General features: G+C 37.3%; 1 protein-coding gene across 1 annotated transcript in view; it reads right to left on the minus strand.

Moving 5' to 3' along the window:
- Pkhd1l1 (PKHD1 like 1) overlaps positions 1–24713 on the minus strand; it is a 166857-nt gene that overhangs the window by 65159 nt on the left and 76985 nt on the right. Inside the window, exons 43-56 of the mRNA XM_059247025.1 lie at positions 24403–24559; positions 22452–22531; positions 21663–21792; positions 20602–20731; positions 16303–16544; positions 14425–14561; positions 11746–12775; positions 9848–10039; positions 7010–7161; positions 5611–5770; positions 4465–4636; positions 3166–3254; positions 2551–2699; positions 324–453 (exon numbers count right to left, since the gene is read on the minus strand). Coding sequence (XP_059103008.1) covers positions 324–453; positions 2551–2699; positions 3166–3254; positions 4465–4636; positions 5611–5770; positions 7010–7161; positions 9848–10039; positions 11746–12775; positions 14425–14561; positions 16303–16544; positions 20602–20731; positions 21663–21792; positions 22452–22531; positions 24403–24559 — 2950 coding nt within the window. The remainder of the gene's footprint in view (positions 1–323; positions 454–2550; positions 2700–3165; positions 3255–4464; positions 4637–5610; positions 5771–7009; positions 7162–9847; positions 10040–11745; positions 12776–14424; positions 14562–16302; positions 16545–20601; positions 20732–21662; positions 21793–22451; positions 22532–24402; positions 24560–24713) is intronic.

Below are 24713 nucleotides of genomic sequence, written 5' to 3' on the forward strand. Positions count from 1 at the left end.
GTATTATTGCTCTTTCATATCAAGGAAAGATTATGAGGAGACCAGTCTAGAGAAATAATATGCATATATAGAGCTTTACTAAATTTAATTTAATAATAACTTATGTTTTGATTTGAAGTATATATATATATATGTCAGTTACTAAATTGTAATGTGACATTATTTAATATTTTTAAATCTCCGATCCTTGTATGTTTAGTATAAATGAATGGCTATAAAAGATTGCACTGCCATACTATCATGAGCTAAATACTTTAGTGCTGTGTATTTTGAAATAGACTAAGAAAAAAGACAAGAGACATTTAGTATATGACAACACATACCTAAGACCTTTGCCCCTTGATTTGGTCCTTCTGGAAAAGTCCATTCTGGGGTAGAATGATTTCCTCGAAGAACAATCTGTAATTCTCCTTTAAAAGGGTTATCTTCCCAGCCACCAATTAATCTACCTCCCTGCAGTGAAGCAGAAAATTGTTAGTACTTAAAAAAAAATTGAGCAGGAGAAAAAAAATCACCCATAAAAAAGAAGATAGAAGCCTCCCTAATAAATGCAAGAATTTTGTTAGATCAGTCTTGTAGCTGGAAGTGACTTTAGCCTTAGTAACTTTAGTAACCTTAGACTTTGGTAGCCTGTAGCTGGAGTTTTTTCTCCGGGTTCCACCAAGCCCCGGCAGTCTGACAGCCCACTTATAAAATAAACACACAGACGCTTATGTTATTTAAACTGTTTGGCCTAATGGCTCGGGCTTCTAGCTATCTAGTTCTTACATCTTAAATTAATCCATTTCTATAAATCTATACCTTGCCATGTGGCTCGTGGCTTACAGGTATCTTCACATGCTACTTGTCATGGCGGCGGCTGGCAGTGTCTCCTTCCGCTTTCCTGTTCTCTCAGTTCTCCTCTCTGTTAGTCCTGCCTATACTTCCTGCCTGGCCACTGGCCAATCAGTGTTTTATTTATTGACCAATCAGAGCAATTTGACATACAGACCATCCCACAGCAATAGCCCTTAGCCTTAGGATAGATAATCTAAATGCTTTTCCAAAGTCAAATTCAATATGTATTTACTGTCAGAATCAGACTTAGAAATAAGATCTCCCAAGATCTAAGCTAGTGATGCTTGAACAGACTACACTATAGTTGGATGCATAGGTTATACACAATATGCTCCTAATATTCTGTCTAAGCCATACCAATCAAAGGCCATCATTGCTAATGATGGCTGTAATCAAATTAACCTAATGTAAGACTTCATCTATATTAATTATAAACTTTAGCCTTCATACTAAACCCATGAATTGGTATTTTTATTTTTGTTTCATAGGTGAGAAAACTGATGCTGAAATGAAAGCAGTCAGACAACTTATCCAACATTACCCAACTAATAAACAGTGAAGTAAGGATACAGATGTGGCACTATTCCTTAAGGCCATACATCTGCCCACAATCTTATGCTCTATAAAGCATCAAAAGGAGTTTCTGTTCTTTATACTTTCATTAAAAGTCTAGCAAATTCTTTTTAATATAGCATTTTTATTAATTCTTTGGAAATTTCATACAATGTTTTGGATCCTATTCACCTCCCATACCTCCCTCTAACTCCTGTTCATCCAGATCTACTCCTACCCCCTGCTCTCAAATTGATGTTTTTTTTTTCCCACCCATTTTTATAAATAACCCACCCAAACCAATTTGTGCCCGTATATTCATGGGTATGGGTCCATCTACTGGAGAATGTTAATCTGGTTAACAACCCATTTGGGGAGCTCAAAGGCCTAAGGGGTGAACTTACTACTATTATGCATCTAAATGGACATAGTATCAGACCACTATCTACATTTATATCTCTCTACCCATGGACTGTTAGTTCAGCTCTCAAATCTCATCAGAGAAGTTTGTTTGTGCAATAAATGCTCTTCAAAATAAAGCCTTAATAGCTTTCTTGTTTAGTCATTCCTTTCTCATAAATAGCAATAGAATGACAAAACAAGCTGATTAAGCTGTTACAAGCTCAGGACCACCTGAGGGTTACAGAAGAATGTAATGACTCTTCCAAGCAACTGAAGCAGTCCATTGATTGCTCTTGTCTTCATAATCCCATCTATATCCATTCATTCTTAAGAAATATTGTTAGTTTTCTTACAACAATAGTGAAAATCTTTTCATTTTTCTCTCCAGAACACCTAAGGTTTTGTTATTTGTCGGTGTGAACTCATAGTTAAACTTTATATAATACCAAAACAAATATTTTAAGTAAAACTGAAACAGGAACAAGGATACACTCAAGTGTATGCTGATATTATCCCAGTAAAAGAAGAAGAAGGCATAATTTAAAAGAGAGCAGAAATACATTGTAGGTATGTGATGCTTGCATTTTCTGGGCTACAACAGCTCTCTCTCTCTATCTATCTATCTATCTATCTATCTATCTATCTATCTATCTATCTATCTATCTCTGTGTGTGTGTACATACTAAATACCAATTCCTTAAATTTTCCTGTCAGAAATTAATAAGATTAATAGTATAAATGATAAGACCTCTCTCCTACCTGCACTGATATGTAGGTGGCATTCAAAACAACTCTTCTGTAAGAAGGGGCTGCAGATCCCACCTCAGATCTGTCTTCCATTTCTAGAACTCCCCATATAATGAGCTTTTCCACTGGGGGAATATCTATGTCAGCTACAATCCATGATCCTAAAAAACAATAAGAAACGTAACACAACCCACACCGTGAGGCTCATGACAAAATACTGACAAGCTCACTCCGGAGCCTTGTTTTTGAAGTCCGTGATTTCTTCCCACATGATTCCTGTATCTCACAGAATGTATAGGCTTGTTGTTTTGTAGCTGTTGTGAGTGTTTTGAAGCAGTGTGGTTACGTTTCTGAAACTGGCCTTGAACGCCTGTGATGAAGCAAAACTCCTTTCTTGGTTTTGAGTCTCAGGGAAACCAGGCAACGCCACCACACCCAGCTAATGTCATCAGACACAGAAAACGTGAAGATTGTGCTTCATGCCTGAAACACTTCTCTTTACAGTTACTCTTCCCCAGCGTGCAGTGCTTAAAGACAAAGACAACTCCTGGCACATTTGCTCCACCAAACCATTAATGTTATCCAAACGCTAACATTTTACTTATGTATAAAACTTGGTGTGTTTACCTTCAGGAATAACCACATTTGCTCCCGGGTAGGGTACAGTATAATTGTTCTCTGGGGATGATTGCCAAAAAGACTCATTTGACCATAAACTGAAAAGAAAAGTAATGTTTCCATTAATTGGCACCTCTATGCATTTAATGAGCACTTCCTTAAGGCACAGTATTTTATTAGATGTCTTGCAAATGGTAGAATGTGAATTAGATATTTAATAATTTTACTAACTAGCCAAGTTAATATGTACAATTAGTAGTATTCATAAAACATATACAAACTATGTACTTTTTATTGAACAATATTACTTTTAAAATTTTGAACACTTTTCTTCACATCAAATCCTTATTATGACATATGCCAATTTAACTAAACTAATTTAATTTCATTCAAGATATACCAGTTATTCCATTTTCTTATAAGATTTGGCCATAGGACCTTGAAAATCAGGGCATCCTGTATCTGTTTAACGGCCCCTGGCAAATGGTGCTATTTCACTGAGTACACTTTGAGAACATATTTGAGTTGACCCTGTGAATGGAAGGGAGGGAAGAATGATCTTATACTTGCCAAGGATAAATTGAGGTTGTGTTCTGGGCAGCAGCAGTGTAAGGTTTTGGGGTGATAGGTTTGCACCCAGAATGAAGGCTACATCAAACTGAAAGAAACATGGAAAGCACACTGGGAAGAAAGGGCCTTGACCATCTTTGTAATTGTGCCTTCTAGAAACTACTTGCTAATGTGATGATTCATATAGTTAAAAAAAAAAAAAAGTAGAGACCTGTAAAATCTGATAAGCTAGAAGGAAAAAATTTTTAACTAGAAGAATTAAAATTTGAAATCAATACTTGAAAAAAATTAAAAGTTCTCTTATGAGTTTGACATGATATCCATCAAAATGGACGCCACCCAAGACAACTTGGTAATAATGAAGACACTTAGCTTCTGATGCTAGACTGGACATGTGATGAGCCAGTTCAGAGAACTCATCCAACTCTCGTATGTCACTGGACTTGATCATTCCCACCTGTGTAATAAAGGACTTGGGACAGCTCTCACAATCCAAATTAACTCTCTGCTAATATAAGACTGTCAGCAACTTTTGCACCCAATTTTTATGAGCTTTCTCCATTTTTTCATGGGGAGTGGGAGTAGATTATAAAATGAGGAAAGTATGGATATGAATGTGTTTTGTGAACTGAAAGTCATTGGGCAGGAGGAAGGTAGTTTCATCTCACCCAGGAGAGATTTATAAAAGAAGATTGAACAAGAGACATCAAAGCTGTTAGCTGAAGAAGACCTATGTACTTGTAAGTGGCTGGTCGTTTCCTGGGAATTGGTTTTCTTGATGGTGGATGAACAGGAAAGCAGTCTTGGAGAACACAGCAGTAAGCTTGGAAATTAATGATCACATCTTTCACATCAGGATCAAGTGTCCCAGGAATGGGCTGGCTCTGAGGAAGGTCACTTCTCCCTGACACTGAAGTAAAATGGCTTAAATGAACATATTAACGTAATGATTACAGTACTTAAATCTATACAACATATAGCATATTTAGCATAGATCGCATTTTAGAAATATCACTCACTCATAAACAGGAAGTAGACATTGAGAAACTTCAACAAAATAGGTATCATTTTGAGAGATGAAATATTGAGGAGAATGAAAATATCTTAATAAAAATGAATGCCTGAAGGGGTGAGAGAGATAGTGCAGCTGTTAAGAACATGAATTACTCTTCCAGAGGACCCAGATTTATTCCCAGAACCCACATGCCAGCTCACAACTGTCTGTAACTACTGTTCTAGGGATCTGATGCCCCTCTCTGGCCTCCATGAGCATAAGGAAACCACAAAGAACACATACACACTTGCAAGCAAACCGTAAAAATGAACATACACACATGCACATAAAATAAAATAAGAGTGCTTTAAAATGAGTTTTATTTTATTCTTTTTTTTTTGCCTTTTGATTTTTGGTTTTTGGAGACAGGATATTTCTGTGTTGCCCAGGCTGTCCTGGAACTCTCTCTCTGTAGACCAGGCTGGCCTCAAACTCAGACTTGCCTGCCTCTCTCTGCCTCCTGAGTGCTGTTATTAACAGTGTGTACCACCACTGCCTAGCTTTAATTTTATTCTTAAATACTTTTATTTTCTAAAACTATTTTTTAATATTCATGGAATGTATACCAGCTGCCATTATATTAACTACCTCTAATTCTGTGAAATAAAGTAATCAGGACCTTGTGGAATTATACAAGTATTATCTTCAAAACTAAAACACAAGCTTTTAAATTAAAGGCCTTTTCCAACACAAATTTTATGTCTAGTATTTTTATTCAAAAAATATTTACTAGGTTCTGATAATACAGGGTACTGTATATCACATATTTCTATTAGAAAATTGTTCTTATCCTTAGGTTAAAAAAAACACTCTGCGTAGTGAATACATACCCAAGTAATAGAGAGTGCTGGTATTTGCTTCAAGATGCCAGTCTCCATTCTTGCTAGTATTCCAGTTCAGTGGGTTTGAGGAGCCATTCCTCATATCAACCACGTTAAACACATCAGGGTTTTGAGTGAAGTTATGTGATATAATGACATAGTCTTCTTCCTAAGATAGTTGCAGAAGAGTATGGCTTGATTTATCTAGAAATATGTTGCATATTACGACTTAATTTTAATGTTGTGCATGCCCGTGTAGTGTTACAATCACTGGTTTACCTTTCAATTGGCATTTATGTATTTGACTTGTTGCAGGTCTCTGTCAACAATGCTAGCTCCACCATCAAGGAAAGAAGAGGATCTCTCTTCTTTCTCTTTCTTATTCTTTTTTTCTCTCTCCATACACATGTACAGGTTCTCCACTCACATGTACACATGGATGTGGATGTTTCACACACATATGTTTTTAAGATATGTGCCTTTTCTATGATACCTTAAAATTTAAAAAACAATGCTAGATGTGGTTTCTGGGCCACACAAATATGTAGCATCAGTAGAAGAACATAGGAGGAATCACTGCAAGATGCTGATTGCAATTACTGAACACTGGAGAACTGAGGTCAGAGTATGGAGTGCCTACTCTCTCTGCAAACTTTTATTTCTCTTCAAAGATTGTCAATATTTGAAAATATGATGATAGAGATATGTGGTGGAAATACAAATACTGTATTCTGCAAATAATTTTCTCTATTGAGTTCATGATACAAATAAACCCTTAACTGATACTTGGGTCTCAATAAGTGTAAGTTATTACCTCAGTAATAAGGACAAAGGCAGGCAGGCAAAAGCATAATATGAGAACATGCCAAAACCTGCCTCCTTCTTAGATTTAGAGTGAATGGGTCCTACAGGGAGCATCATGAGGCTTTAAAAGATTGACTTGTGAAATAAGAGCATTCCGTGTTGAGAAATGGCTGACTAAGGTGAATGAAATGGTTCAATGAATGAGAGTGCTTGGTGTGGAAGCAGGATTACTTGAACTCCATTCCAAGGCCCCATATAAACCCCAAGTGTGACTCATGGTGCCAGTGTGTAAGCCTGCAGACTGGAGGATTGCTGGGGCCTTCTGGCCTCAGGGCTAGCTCCACAGACTAAATAAGATAGCCTATCTCAAGGGTGATCACCTATCTCAAGGGAATAAGGTAGAGACCAATAAAGACACAGATGCTGCCATCTGTATATACATATGCACATATACCACACATACGTAAACTCACATACACATGCATACACACCCAGAAAAGGGAAGAAAAAAAACATGGGTGTGTGAGAATGACAGGTAGGCTGCTGTTTTGTTCTTTGTAGCTTAAATTTAAATAAATACATTTAAATAAATCTCTTTATTTACCTTAAATCCATAAAACGTTGATGTGTATGATATGTTGGTTAAGTGTTCCACACCTTTAAAATACCAGTTAATGTGATTTGCGTTTGGAATCAGAGCCATCCACCCAGACATATGGGTTAGCCGTTTCTTCTGAAAGGGAATGATACTAGTGCCTGTAGGAGAACATAAAATAAGCAGCAACCATAATCTCCACCTTCATGAAATGCCTCTGCTTTTGAACAAGAGAAAATACAAAATTCTGTCTTCTCGTTGTGCCGGGACAGACAAGGAAGGAAGACGAAAGTAAGTCCGTTCCTGTAATTATCTCTCTGGGGGGATTGTGGAGCCTTGGTGGTGCCCTGTGTCACCCAGGGAAGAGCATGGTTTCTATGAGTCAGCCTACTTCTCATTAGCACATCCTGATTCTGGCTTTCTCTGTCGTTCCTCACTTCATGACCAGCATGGTCATAGATTTTTAGAAATCATACTAAGGTGATATCTGCTACTATATACTCCATCTAGAAATAAACATTTCTATATGAGGTCTGGGGACAGAAGTCTAACCTACGTTACTTGAATAATTTACCACTTCTTTCTTACTTTCTAGACCCTTACCAATTCAAAGAGCAAAAGCCACTTAACTGAGAGGGAAGGAACAGTGGACATTTCAAAACCCCGTACTTGCATAACCCACCATCTAGAAAGGGAACTCTAAAGGTAGGTGATAGATTGAATCTTTGCTCAGTCTCAAAGTGAGTCCAGGAGTGGGTCACAGGTATTTATCCAGTTTCAAAATACACAGTAAAATACGTGTAGAGTGTAGCTTTCTGTTTGAAACAAGGGAAGAACTTGGAATTTTTGCAAGGAATATTTTGAGAGGATCTTATGGATAAGGAATAACAATATTGCAATATGTCAGTGTGGATTAATTAGACTACTCATAGGTACTTTTAGCAGTTAGCATATTGCTTGTATATTCATGTTATGAAGATTTCAAATGGAATAGGCTACTATTGAAATACCTGGTTTTTGTTTCAAATTATCAGTCACCTTATCGTTGGGGTATTTGGAAATACTGAGAACATATTAAAGTGCCATTTTGTAATTATTTGCAAAGTGTTGAAGAATAATGTTGAATATTGATAACATAAAAAGACAGGCAAGTGTATTTGATTCCTTTCTATAGTCATAATTCCTTATGTGTTTGGAATCGGCATTCACAGGTACAGATTTAGTTATCAAAATGCTGCATCATTTGACTTTACCTAGAAAATGTAAAGAATAACATTTGTAAATATTATAAAGATTTTTGTTTAGAAAATCCTTGATTCTCACAGGCTTTCACCCATTATGAGAATCTTCAGTCTATCATAACAGGATGTGGAAAAGAAAGCTCTTTCATTATAAACAGATATTTATTTTATACAGATAAGATATAATTTATGATGGTTCAACTTAATGAGTTATTTTTAGTCTACATTGGTATGTCATAAAATAGCAATAACTTACTATCCAATTGATTACATTAGACATTCAAGCCATTATTATAAAACAGACTTTGTGTTAGATGACTTTTCTGAACTAGAGGAAGATGCAAGTGTCTGAGCATGGATAAAGTAAGCTAGACTGAGCTGTCCTGTTTAGCAAATTATGTGTAGTAGAGCATTTTCAACTTTACTACATTTTCAACTAGGAACAGGTTTATCAGAATACAATCCATTGGAAGTCATAGAATATTAGTAATTTCTAAATAGATGGATAAATGGATAGGTATACTAAGAGATAGATAAGTGTGAAGATTTGAGTCACTCAAGGTAAGCTAGCTAAGGTGTGAGAAAAGATATGCTTATAGAAAGCCCCATACTGGCTCGATGATCATTAAAGAGAGAAAAAACCCTTAGTAAGGACTAAGAGAACTAAGAACCTTGTCTCTCAGACACTAAACAAGAAAATTGTCCTCCATAGGCCAATGTGTTGAAGGTATAGTCCCCAGGTTGGTGTTATTGAAAAGCAATAGAACTTTGAAAAGGTGCAACCTCATAGGAAGTATTTGGGTCATCAAGAGCAGGCCCTCAAAAGGGAATGGGAGACAGTGATTCAATAGCTTTGTTCCACTATGTGTTCCTCACCAGGATGCACTTTCTGGTCTCAGGCTCAAAAGCAGCTGGGCCTGCTGATCACAGACTGAAACTTCCAAAACTGAGCCAAGATAAATCTTGCTCCATACAAGTGAATTATTTTCTCAGACTTTTGTTATAATGGAAAGATGAGTGACAGCATAACACACTGTAAGGAACTGCAGAGGTCAGTGAAACAACCAAAGATTTATGACATATGAAAAGCAAGATTATGATCACATCCCCATTTAGCTTTCTTTTTGGCTGAAAAAAATTGCATATGGATTGTGAATAATAATAAATTAATACAACCTAGTCAGGTAATGATGCCAAGTACTGCAGGTGTGCTAAGGACAGTATTATTACGGCTACAAATCTACAGTCCATGACACTTCGTATACATCTATTGACCTAAGAAATGCTCAACGCATCCCATCTCATTCAGTAAGCATAACAAAAACTTGCCTTCAGATTGATATATCTGTCTTTATTGCCTTGCTCCAATGGCTACAGTAACTTTCCTGCTCTTTGGCATAATATTGTCTGGTGGTTCCTCAGTCAACAGACTATCATATATCTACTTATTGTCCCTCCAGCGCTCACTTTGAGTAGCTGGTCTCCTGCCTGGAATCTGACTGGTGTAAGTGTGCTCTTTGCAATGTTCAGAACACCATGAAGAAGATGATGACAAACACTTAGGAAAACATTGAAATCAGTCGTTTAACTGTTCCAATTTGCTTACCAAAAGAGTCTGAGAGAACCACATCTTTTTCAAGTAAAGATACTGGAGTAGGCTTGTTGAATGCTAAACGGTGAAAACTGACTGAGGCATCACAGACAGATCCAGGAAAACCAATGCTCCATGCAGCCTCTTGAGTGCAATGTGAAGGGTCTAGTAGGAAGCTATGTGGAATGACAGTGTGCCCTCTGTGCCCTGGGAAAGAAACAGAAGCGGCATGATTGCAGTTTTATGTAAGAAAATTAATAAAACTGATCTACAACGCATAGATCCTGTGACCACAATATTACCAGTAAATTCCAGAAACCTTGGTAGTGGTTTCTGTTTTCAAGAGACAAGGATGCATAGGTTTCACGGCAGACTTTTCTGTCAAGGGACTCACCACAAATGTGTTCGAAACACAAGACCTGAAGCATCCACAAGAGTCAAAGTAAGGGATGGGAAGTAGCCCAGGTGACTTGATTCAGGATTCACAAAATGATTTGAATCTGAGAAGTCTGCTCATATATCATGTGCTTTTAAACAAATACATAATCAGTTACTAGAGATAGCCCCACATGGCTAAATAATCATTAGAAAGGAAACACATTCTTAGGAAGGACCAAGGGGACTAAGAACCATGCCTCCCAGACACTAAGCAAGATAATTGATCTCCATAGGCCCATGTGGTAAAGTAACTAATCTTTCAAACCTGCACTAAATTAGTGGATAAAAGTTATACATAACTATTGACAGAACCACTACAATAGCCTCCCTCCTGAAAACCACAGTTAGAAAGGGAGACAGAACTCGGACCATGTGAACACTGAAAAGAATGTTATTTCGTCTTTCAAGGAAACTTTCAGAACTCAGTCACTACTATCTCTAGGCTTATCTGTCAGTTGATTCTTATTAGGTATTAGGTAACACACTCACACATACTTCCTATCCTGTTTAGACAGGTCTATTATTACCAATTTGTAAAGATGAAAACCTTTGGAAATCATGAATATATATAGAAAATATGACATATTGGGACTTATGTTACTTAAAATTATAGAACAAACCCTATGATAAATATTGATTTTTCTAGGTTTAACATTTTATTTAATAATTTAATAAACTTTATTGTAAAAAAAACTTGCAAATAAAAGTCATCACACACTGACCTTAACCAGATCTAAAGTTCATACATCTCAATAAACTTTGATACAGTTAGAGTCGCCACTCTGAAACTATGGAGTTTTACATTGAGTTTTATACTTTCCTTATCAAATATATTTTTATACGCTTATCCACCATCAAAAACAAAAAAATACATGACAGAGTTGGAACTAGAAAATAACAGCTACATTATATCCTCTTCCATAATTCTTGTCCATTTAACATATTTTTTTAAAAAATGCAAATTTAGAATTTAAACTAAAAAGGAGTTGACAGCAGGCTGCCACTTCTTTTAAAAAGTATTCTAATCAGGTTATATTCTGACTGCATGATTTGAAAATGGAGTTTGAATTTATATCTATTTGCATGGAGTGTGGCTGAGTCCAGACTTGGGAATGAAGAAAACAATTTTTCTCTGAATGAAAAATGAAGGCAGATAATGGAGTTCTAGCATTGAAATGGCAGTGAGCAGTGTCCCCACGAATGTTCCATAAAACTGCCATTAATTCATAATCAAACTGCAAATGGAAGAGAAAAGGGACATGTTTGTAGGATGCTTCTGACAGTTAGGATCTTTTTCAAAAAAGAATATTTCATCAGAGCCTCGTGTTTCCTGTAATTTTCAAGTCAGTAGCATAGTTTACTGCTGGGCTACAATGTGTGATCCTGGTGAATCAGCCTTAACCATTCAACTTCACATAAACTTAATTAAGTATAGTTCTGATGTACTTTCATCACAGAGTGAAGAATAATATTACCTGTAAGTGAACCATCAACGTCAATCAGTACTGCTTCATGTTCCCATCGAAAGCCAGCCTTATTTGGTGCATGAAAATACTGGATGTCGACAAACTTTGTACTCCAGCCTCCACATCTGTCATTACAAACCCCAGTGATTGATGTTACTCCCAAAGCCACACAGTCGTGACGGTCAAAATTCATAAAGTGCACAGATGACACAGTCAGGCCTTGACTAAATGGGAGAACCAGGCCTTTTGAAGTGCAAAATGCAGGCCCCATTCCCAGTTCATCAAGATGACCAACAATTTTGGCATTTTTAATCACAGCTCCACTGGCTTCTCCCCATCCCCCAACATAAGAAGCCAGGATCCTCTTGGTCTCAATTCCAGCCTCATAATTATTCACCATCACAAAGTTGTGGAACTGCAGGGCCCCTCCATTGACCCATTCAGCTCCTTTTTGGCAATTCCAGACAGTGAGTGAATTAAAGATAGCAGGCACTGGGACTGTAGAAGTACAAGATCCCGTTTGCATGGGGAAATATTCTTCAAAAATCCACAGTCCAAACCACCCTTGAGAATGAACAGTATTGTTAAAGAATTCTCCAAGAGGAACTCTTTTTTGGCAAATGTTTCGGTCATAGGATGGGCCATCAGGGTGGTCATTCATTCTGTACCAAAAGCCAAAGTGAGTGCCACCAGCAGCCACATTGTGTTGTATGGTGTTGTTAGGGTTGGTTACCCAGAATGCAGCTGGAGTCACGTCATCATTCAGTAGACTAGTACTTTGTTGTACAAAGATGGCCAAATTATACTGTAGAATATTGCCATGTTCAATACCATCTTCTATGAAAAATGCTCCTCCTTTTATATCATATATAATATTCCTCTCAACAAGAAGGTGATGTGTATTGTGGATTGTAACAGCTCTGTTGTATGCTTGATGAATCGCACAGCCTCTTACATAAGACTTGAACTGTAAATCTCCAAGTAGGTGCCAATGTATTGGGTATCGTCCCAAACGGAAAGCTTGGCCAGCATGGAACACCTGTCAGGCCAGAAATCAGAACTGTTCAGTAATTTCCTGTTTCAAAATAATCTCCAATTTCAAATTAAGGTACGCATATATTTATATTACTATCTTCCACATTATTCATGTCATTATTTGAGAATAGTATTTTATTATAAATATAATCTGTTATATAATACAAAACAATACGACAATAATTGTTAGGGCACGAATGAATGAGGGAGCACATAAATGGAATAAGCAAACCTATTGTTGCAAGGTAGTTTTGCTCTTTACTATGTGCCCAAACCAATCCTTGATTCTTTTGTGTTATACCTCCTCTCTACAACTAAACTTTTGTTTAATAAAATAAAACTCTCTACTACTGAACTTTTCTCTTTAACAAAACAAAGTTCTATGCCTTTTCTTGCCTGATCCTTTGTTTTCTGTGTATAAGAAACACTTTGGGATACTTACAGTGCCAGACACTGTATTGTTTTATATGCAAGGTCACAGAGTTTACCATAATCATAGGAGGTCACCATTTACTTCATCTCGCAGATGAAGAAACTGTAAATAGTCCGAGCACCTTGTCACATTTGCAAAGCTTGATGCAATCCAAGTGGGAACGAATCCAGGTCAGGCGCAGTTAGTTAGTAACCATTCAGCTCTGTGTCCTTTCAAGTCTGTGATCTAATTATCTATGATTATTTATCCATATTATCTAATTATCTATGATCTAAGATACAAGATGCTCACATGTATGATTTAACATAAGCCAGTTGTCTAAGGAAAGAAAATATCAAAACAGCTATTTATTTTTATTTTCTTTCTATAAAATTAACTTCATTAATTCTTAATATACAACTCAATCCTGGAATTCTCAATCAGTTCATATCTCAGATGTCACATGTGTAATTTATCTTAAGAAAAGACTATGACAAAATGGAAGTGTTGACTCTGCCACTATCAGTGCTATCTAGGGGTGCCCAGAATGGGTTTATGGATTTTGATATTGTGTATTTAATCTCTTCCCTACTCCTTTCTTCACTGAGTACTTGATAGTAACTGATAAGTCTTGACTATTATTAAGTCTGATTATTAAAAAGACATGAAGAAAATTCTGAAATCCTTAAAATATTAGAGTTTCAGTAAATAAAGGTGAAGAAGAATTTGGGTAGAAATTTTAACTGAACATGGTAAGAAGAGGGCTTTCTTATGAAGTAACATTGAGAAGAAACCCAGTGGAAATAAGTGTGGAGTATGCAAGCTTTGATGAATGAGCATTTAAAACTGAACAAAGAACAAGGGCAGTGAACATAGTCAGAAATGTGCTTGACATAGTTACAGAAAGAGGCCCACATGGCTAAGCTGACTTGAACAAGTCACAGGTGACAAAATCATGAACAGCTGGAATTCAGGTCCTATGGTTCCCATGAAAAGGAATTGCATTTTATGTTTTAGATGTAATATGAAGCCATTATTAGGTTTTGAATTGTGTATGTAGCCAGATCTGATTTATTCCTTTTAAAAATAAAGAAACAAATATTTGGAATGATCAAATAATTGGCCTATTAAAATTGTTCAATAACTGTCTACTATCATATTGGAAGTAGGGTATGGCAAACAGTAGGAGCTCAATACACATTAACTGTACGACACTTTGGTGATTTAACAATGGTCCTTACCTCTACATATTCTATTCTTCCAGTTACCATGTTAGCCCCAGATAAAGGAGCATGCAACATAATACAGCCTCCAAATTGGTCACTTCCTATTTCTTCTCCAAACTTTCCTTGAAGGCATGTCTGTGTAGCAAATTCTCCTTTAAAAATATTTTAATGCATTATTCAAGACCTTACAACAATATTCTTGTTAAAAATTTCCTTATACTCATTTCATATCTCTTCATTTACATATAATTTTAACCTCATTCTGGAACATAATTATTACATATTCATATCATTTTTTTCTAGATAATAAGAAAGTGCTCTGTCTTATTCATCTTTGCATATTCTAAAGCATCTTTTAGAGATAGTATTAATAACATTTGAATGGTTGAGTGAATAATGATAATTATATTTTGTTTATTGTTTCTGAAGCTTCATCTTCAAATTGGGAATTAACATAATACAAAATTATGCTTGTATAGCACTAGATTCTGACAGCCCATTTTGCATAACAGGAAGTATTCTCATTTTAAACAGCTTGAGACTTACTTTCATATCTACAGCGAGACTTGATGTAGATAAAATGGCATCAGAAAATAGGTCATTTAACATAAAATCCAAAGAACTGATGCTTACCTTTGAAGAAAAAGCTATTAACTAACTTGTGTCTGTTATTATATCATCACTTACTAATGACTACAAAAATATTAAGAGATAACTTGTCAAAAGACATTCTGCTTTACAGTATAAACACATCATTAAGATGCATCAATATCCAATAATTCTCTGCTGTGTGTACAGGGCCTTTCACTAACTCATCCCCTTGAACTTCATTATAGTTGTTGACTTATTTCTGGCCAATGGCACAGAAACAGAAACAATATACAACATTTCAGAATCTAACCAATTAATTGGTGGCTTGCCTCTTTAGTCATCTCAAGTTTGCTTTTGAGATGATGAAAGCCCATATTGAGACAAAGCCTACATCTGTCTGAATTCTGAAATGATTATAATGAAAAGGAACTCCTTTTGACCCATATTAGACCAGACAGATGGAGCACAAATAGGAAGTATCCTTTGTTATTGAAAACCATGGATATTATGGGGCATAAGTGTAGTTCTGTGGCTTGTAACTAGGGATAATTTTGTTTCCAGAGAATACTTTCACAACATCTGGAAACCATTTTTAGCTGACGCAGTGATAGGAATGTTACTAATATTTGATTGGTACAGGTCAGAACTATTGTCAAACATCCTACAGTGCACAGGCTAGAACCTCATGCAAAGAATGATTCAGGCCAAACTTTCAAAGGCATTCGCACTGCCCTAGCCTATCTTAAAAGTTATAGACCTATATATTTACACCCATATTTCCTTATCTTCTCATATATCCACTTTTCCATCTAGTCAGCAATGTCCATGAACTACTCACTACAATATCTATCTACAATGAAACTACCCTTACATATAATACAGAGCTTGGAAAAGAGGTAAAGAATCATTAAAGGTTTGCTAAATAAAACACCAAGTACTGTATTCTGCATTTTCTTGGTAAATCTAAGTGATGTAGCTTCTGGATGACATATGACTCTGTAGTCATCAAGACCACATAATAAAGGATCCTGAGAATAGAAACATATAATAAGAAATCACAAGACTAGAAAGGGACTTCATCAATGGATTCTAAGCACACTAATTTCTTCAAATTGGAATCAGTAATGGTCATTTTCATCCTTACATTGCAGATACTTTCAAGCCATCAATGTTTCTAGACTTCCATACTTAATGTCTACATGGTATGCTTTAAAGTAGAAAATAGAATAATACACTTCAATATAAAGCAACAAGTCTTGAAAATTAGCATGATCACTGACAGATGATGGATGCTAAGTATACCTGTGTCAAATCCATCAGGACATGATGGAATTTTGTCATTCCATTCCACATTATCAGACCCTCTTATTAAGATATTTCTGGTAAGAATTCCAACCTCTGCCCTTGCTTCAAACATAGTTCCATCAGGGAGCGTGACAGTAATTCCTAAGTGTGTGTAGTTCAGTGGCCTAGTTAGTGTTATGTTCATCCCATCAACTGATACCGATGCAATGGTCCGTTTCTCATTCTCTCCTTGACTGTGTCTGCAAAATTTTAAGAAAAAAAGTTAGCATACACATTTGCCGTATTTGTTTTACACACTTGAATACCTCACTCATAAAGTAAGGTGCTTTTTTTCTTGATTACTTTTTTTTAATCGATGTGACCAATATCTAAGAAGATAAAACAAACTGGAAGGATTTATTTTAAAATATACTTTAAGAGATATAGTCTACCCTGTCAGGGAAGGTGGAGGAAGGAGTGCAGGGCAACGTGTCATGTGGCCTCCACAACCAGGAAGAAGAGGGCAGATGGAAATGTCCAGGGCTTCCTCTAACCAGGCTCTCCCTCCTAAAGATTCTACAGCCTTCCAAAGCATCCCCAGTTGGGAACCAAGTTTACAAAACCACAAGTTTATAGGGAACATTTTGTATTCAACTCACAGCACTGAGCAATATAATTAAAGTTCCAGTTAATACAAATCAAGTTATGGATAAAATTATAACAGTCTTGAGCATAGAATACATACATGTGTACGTAAAATATTTATCTGTATTATACCTGACACTCTTTTTTTATTAATTAATTTTGTTCTCATTTATTTTACATCCTGACCAGTTTCCCCTCCCTCCTCTCAAGTAAGGTAAGGTGCTTTTTAAAAATTTCATGCCATATTCTAAAAAGATATTTGAGGAAAGTATTTTATACTTAGAGTAAGTTTTGTGACTCATTTCAAATTCAAGTGCTAGATTTGTTCAGACTGGACAAAAATAAAGTCATTTATAGCTTTTCTCAGCATCCTGGAAGACATATACGATGCCTTCCTATAGCCACGAGCATCCCTGGTCCAAGGTGTCAATCATAGCAATGTAGAGAAACGCTCACAAAGGAAAGTCATTAGAAGTTTCTAAGCATGCTGGGTGGTGGTAGCGCACACTTTTAATCCCAGCACTTGGGAGGCAGAGCCTGGTGGATCTCTGTGAGTTCAAGGCCAGCCTGAGCTACAGAGTGAGTTCCAGGAAAAGTGCAAAGCTACACAGAGAAACCCTGTCTCGAAAAACCAAAAAAAGAAAAAAAAGTTTCTAAGCAGAGAAATTACTCAAGTGCAGTTTATTCTCCAATATACTTAAAATTCTAGCTACAGTAAATGACTCCTGTTAATTCTATGATATATACATTCATATACTTAGTTCTTCAGCAAATTTGGAGGCTAGCTTGCTTTCCAGGCATAGAGACAAACCCTGGAAATAGCAAATAGAAAGGGCCTCTGAGTTTAAGCTGAGGGCACCACGACATTCTATTACAGTTTCTACAAAGTGTAGTTGGTTCTGTGAACAGGTAAGCTTAGGGGAGATGACTGAGCTTTTCTTCTGTTCTTTTTTTCTTATAATTCTTTCTTCGTTTGAGAAACTGGATAAAATGCCAGTGTCATATATAAACTAGATTAAAAATGAACTCTTCCCTCTTTTGCAACCCTTCTAGATTTCTATTACCACCCACACCCTTCTCCGTCGGCACTCAGAACAATCATACTGCTGTCCTCTTTGTACCTCTCCGTCCAGGCCTCTGCTCTGGCTGCTGCACATTGAATTATTTTGCATTATTTTGCCTGCTGAGCACTTAACAAAACAAGACAGATGCCACAATCATCTAGATAGGGTAACCAAAGTTAAACTGGAAGCAGGAGAAGCCAACGCAACAGAAGTTCAAGGGTAGAGCTGAAGGGATTTGATACGCAGGAGGAGAGGATCATGGGCACTGGAAGTAAAGGATTAGACTCTGGTACAGGGGAAGGAGGGCACTTGGCATGACATGGACGTGGACATTTTAAACAGTATAATGATTTTGTTTAAGGATAATGAAAGAAACTAGAAGATACAAAACAAATTTGCTTTCCAAGATGATAGGGTGGCCATAGGAACCTAGAATTCCTAAAGATCCATAAGAAGAGCTGTGGGGACAGAGACAGGGCAAGATGGAGACTTCAGGATGTTTAAGGGTAAATCAAAACCAGATCTCATAGGTGGAATGTGGAAGCAGTTTAGGCTGTTCTTGAACTGTCTTAGACCAAGAGGCTATAGAAAAGAGAATGGTTTTTTTTGTTTGTTTTTTAGAGTCTCATCTATCCCAGGTTTACTTTGAACTCACTGTGTAGCTGAGGATACCCTTAAGCGTTGCCCTCCTGCTGACCCATTGAATGCTGGCTTTACAGGCATGTACCGCCATGGCCTAGTTTCTATGCTGCTGCAAGGTGAAGCCAACTGAGGCTTTGTGCATGCCGGGAAAGCACTCTGCCAACCGAGCTACATTCCTAGGAAGTTACAGATGGCATTTTTAACGTCATATGAACCTAAACTCATTTTTCTTTCTTCGGTAGTGACATGTCAAGCTCATGAGGCACTTGCTCTGAGGCACATTTTGCTACTGTGTCTATCACACCCTCACCCCCCCCACCCCCACCCCCTCACCCCCACCGCACCCCCACACCGGCCCAGTGCTTGGCTGTGAACCTCTGCATCTGGAAAAAAAAATGTTTTCTTAACTCTGATTTTATAAATTCTCATATTGGATTTGTAGGGGCGCCCAAAACAGCTTGACCACACAGGTGCCATGACAGGCTTAGAGGCCCAGACACAGCTTCTGACAGGCAATATCTGGACCCAGGAAAACCCTTAAGCTGACCCCACCCAGGGGAGGCCTGCATCTAAGAAGAAATACCTGACATTTTGAACATTCCCTATACCCCTAGACAAATGTCAGCCAATCAGGATCCTGAACCCTGGAAATCCTCTCACCCCAACCTCTGCTATGGTAAAACCCCACCCTGCCTGGGCTCTGAGCTCCCTGCTCTCACTGCTGCATCAGACAGAGTCCAAGCTCAGAGCTTGAAAATAAAGGCTCTTTGCTTTTATATATGGGATTCGGTCTCCATGGTGGTTTTTTGGGGTCCCCACCATCTGGCCATAACAAATTCACATATGAATAGTGAATTAGATTTGATGGGAAAACCCTTAACTCATGTTTCTTGATGTTTTGGTTGTGAACCTAGCTGCCAGCTCTAAGTCATGTTTCTTAAAACCAGCTCTATCCTAAATTGTAAAGCTGCTCTTTTATTCCACATAGAAAAGCTATAAATAAGAATTTTCTATTCTATTAGTGAGCCCCGTGATTTTCCTCCTTTTTTATTTTGTCATTATATAATTTAAATTTCCTTCCAAGGGGAGAATAAAGAGGCACTTACAGAACTAAGTTAGTAAGTATATATTTATCTCTCCCTAACATCTGCAAGCCTATTTTTAACCCGAAAAATGGCATCTTGCGTTTTAATTTTTAAAGTCAGTCATGGGCTTGGCAGATCTGTTTCTTGTCGTAATTACTCTTCATTTCCTGATAAACATAACGACTTGCAATCTTAGTGTCTGTAATTTAAACACCAAGCTAAACTACAGTTCCTCTCATCCCTGCTCCCTGATATTCTTGGGGCAGCTGTACTATATTTTAATTTCTTAATTGCTAGAATATGTAACTAAATGGAAATTAAGGGGTGTAGGCAACTTCAGTTGTGAAAAGTTCTGCTAGCTCTCTCTGATTTCTTCTCTACTCCATCACTACCTCCAGTTTTGCTCAGTGGGAAACACTGCCAGCCAAGCCTGTAGGACAAAGGAGTTCCGCCTGCAGCTCAGCATGTCCTCTGGTGACCCCAGACGAAGAAGCTTGTTTACATTTTTGTTTTCATGAATGTCTTTAGCTAAAGCACCACTCTGATGTTTTCAAATGACTTTTAATAGCAGAATGCTTCTTTCCAGGGAAGAAAATCTCATCTAAGTACTTAACCGTGTAAAATATTTTATTGCTACAGATGGTATTACTAAGGTTCAGATCTATTCACGTTCTTATAACAAATTCAGTCACTGAAAATTCAATACAGTGGTGATCACACAGAGAATAACATCTGACCCACATGTATTTGGCTGTTTATAGTTTTTTACCAAATGACTCAAGTTAGAATAAAATACTTTGGGGGAATTCCAAATCATTCCTCTTTTACATAGATTTTTTTTTTAAAGTCTGTATCTTAAATAGATCAACATCACTAGATACCTGTGTCCTGTGCTAGCAATCACGATGCTGTCCCCTGCCTTCCATGTCACTGCTTCTTGTACAATCAAAGTCCATTCTCCTGCCTTTGCAGTGTGAGCCAACCGAGTCCAGACCACAGGAACGGGCAGACCTGGAAGCCGCACACAAACCGGGCATTTCTTCAGATGTGTTTTCTGGGTTACTTAAGTGCTTTCTGCATTTGGATTATGTCAATTTGGGGGAAAGACTTATTTTACCTTAGGATGTCAGCACTTACCTCCAAAAAGAAAGGTGAAAAATTCTTGCTTCAGAAAATTAACCATCAGGTTTATAATAACATGCCTTTATAATAATGGATGCATGTATAAAATTAGTAAATTGTGCTTCTGCAATGATGTGTTCTGTTTGTGAAAATCTTTATAGAAACAGTATAAATTCTGATCACATTATCATTGCCAGCACGAACTGCTTAAACTGATAATATACAGATAAATCATACATATAAACTTCTAAAAAATTATAATAGGATGGATATACAGTACCACATAGAACATCTATGGTCATAGTATTCCTGTTCATGGCATTTTATATCCACAAAAAGCTATAATTTTCCCCATATGAAAGACATCAGTGTAAAAATGACTCAGTCCATGCTTATGCAATGTCACCCTGGCACCTCAAACATGATCATACCACATTCCTTGATGACAATTTCCTGAGATAAAGCTATAGAAAAGTATCACTGAACATTTATTTTTATATTTTAGAAATGTCCTATATTCAGAAATAAAAATGAAGATATTACCATCTTCTAATTCCCAAATTAGTGCCTTTTCAGACAGAGTAATGAGTACGCAGAGTACATAGGGAATTGCTGATGGAGGTAATAGTGTTTGGCCATCCATTGAAATGGCTATAAAAAAGGGTACTGGATGGCCCAGAAGGAAGGCATGGCCTCGATTCTGAGACTTGCTTGTGGGGGGCTCTAGACTAAGGGGCAGAGTCAGAAAGAAAGAGGGAACAGAGACTCTCCCAAGATAGCAGAAGCCTGGGAAGTTCATAATGGAATGTCCTCAGCCTACCGTGCAAATCCAGGGTGCCCTCTCGCACAGCCAATGTTTTAGCTCCGTATACGGGGAGCTCTGGCGATCTAAGATGCCCATGCAGGGTAATGACAGCCTGGTGCTGAAATGGGGATGCTTCTGTCCCAATCTGAAAGAATTCACAAACCTTGTCCAGAAAACCAAAACTCAACAATTCACAATTCTTAATCAAGCAAAGGTAATTATTTTTCCTTTTCTTTCCCATTTGAGAATTCTCTAGTCATTCATATCTTTCTCTCACCATGTAAGCCTTAAATTTTTTTCTGTGGATGCGTTTTCATGTGTGTGTGGGTGCATGTGTATGCTATTGTAACACAGGGAACATCAATACCGAAAGGACTCAGCTTTTAAACAAAGTTAGCCTGGTCCCTCAAATGCGATGAAAGCCAGTGGTTCTACATGTGGGGACTAGAATGGGACCCCCAGTGTTGCTTCTCAGGTGCTGCCCACTTTTTGTTGTGTCTTCTTGCTAGCTCCTCCCAACCCTAAGACCTGAATTTTCAAATGGGTCAATACACACCAGCTCACCTTCAGAAAGCATGCCGACTGACCCAGGGCAGGTTTCCTTTTACTTTATATTCAACAATACACTATGTTTTCTCTATTAAGATGCAGGAATATTCTGAGACTCAACCTCCTGCAAGTTTGTTACACTAATGAAACCCATCTAAACAAAGACAACTTCAGGAAAATTTGGAGGGATTAACTATTTATTTTATACATACTATTTTAAACAACAAAATTAGGTAAATATATTATTTTCTATACCTGAAGAACACCCCCATCTGTGATTAGGATGTTTTCTGCCTGGAGTTCAATATCAGCTTCATCAAATATCAGAGTCCCACCTATGAACCACATAATTTTAATATGTCATGAGACCCCAAGAGTTGACAGCAAAAGAAATTCTAGGGAAATTTTAAAAATTCTAGGGTTATTTCAATTATCATTAAACAATGCAACTACACAAGTTAATTCTGTAAAACAGGGCTTCAAAATATAAATTAAAAACAAAGACATGGTGTAAGGCAACTTGCTAAATAGTCTTATTAATAAAAAATCCTGCAACCAGATATTGGGGTAAAAACTGAGAGATCAGAGGAATAGGACAAGCCACAGCCAACCTCACCTTACTAACTCCTCAGCTTCCAGAGAGCTACTCCCTGTATACCCACGCCTATATACCTTCCTGTCTATGCCCTCTTACTTCCTCTCTCTGCCCAGCTCCTTCACTTTCCTCTTTCCGCCCAGTTCTATTACTTCCTGTTTGTCTGTATAGACCTACAGACCTCTATGGTTAACTAGTGCTGGGAATTAAAGGCGTGTGTCATCACACCTGGCTCTGTTCCCAGTGTAGCCTTGAATTCACAGAGATCCGGATGAATCTCTGCCTACAGCGTGCTAGGATTAAGGGCATGTGCTACTACTGCCTGACCTCTACGTTTAATATAGTGGCTTGCTTCTTCCTCTGAACCTCAGATAAGCATTATTGAGGTACACAAATAAAACATCACCACAACATGGTTATCTTTATAGAAGCCATTATAAAAGGTCAGCTCTGATCTTTAAAAAAAAAGTTAGTGCAGAAGTTTTTACTATTTTGTGCCACAGGAACAGCTTGAGTAGCAAAATTGTTAAGAATATATTAAGATGCCTTTTTATAAAATGGATGTCAATTTGAAGATAGGAAAACTTTACCTTCAGATAACAAATATTTTTATAATTGCAGAAGCTAAATAAAATCATAAAATTACAGTAGTCATCAAACACATAAAACCTTATGTCAAGGTTTATGCACAAAAGCTCCAAGCACTTTATAATTATTGTTTAATATTTCCTTTGTGTATAACTGTAATTGCTGCAGTAATTTCATTATTATAGTAGAGTGAGAATATGAAGAAGCAGAGAGAGCCTGGGTGAGAACTGAAATCAGGTTCACGGCAAAGGAGAGAATTGTAGTCAGCTTTCAAGGACAGTCGCAAATGCTGTTATTTCAATCAATTAAATGTGAGTACATCAAGATGTTTACCATCTTCTCATACTATTACTGAAAAAAAAGTTTCATAAAGCAAAGTTTGAAGAATGTAGTGGCAACACACTAAATAAACTCATAATTACAAACAGATTTTAAAAGCCTAGTACAAAGATGAATGCTCATAATCATTTCATAGAAATAAGCAGCGGAGTCTATTACACAGATTGTGGGAGCTCACAAAGGTTTTCTAGTTAGAGCTGAGCTTGCTTTACACAGCAGGGCTGCATTAGGCGATGGCTGGACCATGTGTAAGATCACCAGGTGTTTGGGATGGTCTACACTTGCTGTGCTGGGGGAGGTCTTTTGCCTCACCCCTTGGCATTCCTTTAAAAAGCCCTTTAGTACCAGGCGGTGGTGGCGCCTTTCATCCCAGCACTTGGGAGGCAGAGCCAGGTGTATCTCTGTGAGTTCCAGGCCAGCCTCATCTACAGAGTGAGATCCAGGATAGGCACCAAAACTACACAGAGAAACCCTGTCCTCGAAAAACAAAAACAAAACAAAACGACAAAAAAAGCCCTTTAGTAGGGACAAAAGGGGCTGGTGGGTTGAGACCCAGACCCTCCCAAGGTTTTCTATCTCTTTCTCTATCCCTCTATCTACTAACTCCACATTTCTCTTTGCTCAAGAGTACCCTGGGGGAGTAAGAGGGAGCCTGTCTCCCGCAACAGATTTCCACAAATTTACCTTGAATGAGTAACATTTTCAGAATAGGAGTACTTTGGTCCAGCAGAATTATCTGTCCTTTTGTAATAACAGCAAGTGACCCTTCCTCTGGTGGGGGGTTTCCTCCCCATGAGGAGTTGGCAGACCAAACATCAACATATAAGAAGTCAGCGTTCTCCTGTAACAATGTGTAAAGAAGCCATAAAATTCAGAGGATTTATCAGAAAATTTCTCAAAAAAAAAAAATAGAACAAAATACATTTATCTAAGTAATGAAATGAAACTCACTTTAAAGATGTTACAGGTGACTCAATTATTTCATGATTTTAAAA

The sequence above is a fragment of the Peromyscus eremicus genome, chromosome 20, assembly GCF_949786415.1.
Source record: "Peromyscus eremicus chromosome 20, PerEre_H2_v1, whole genome shotgun sequence".
Lineage (NCBI taxonomy): Eukaryota > Metazoa > Chordata > Mammalia > Rodentia > Cricetidae > Peromyscus > Peromyscus eremicus.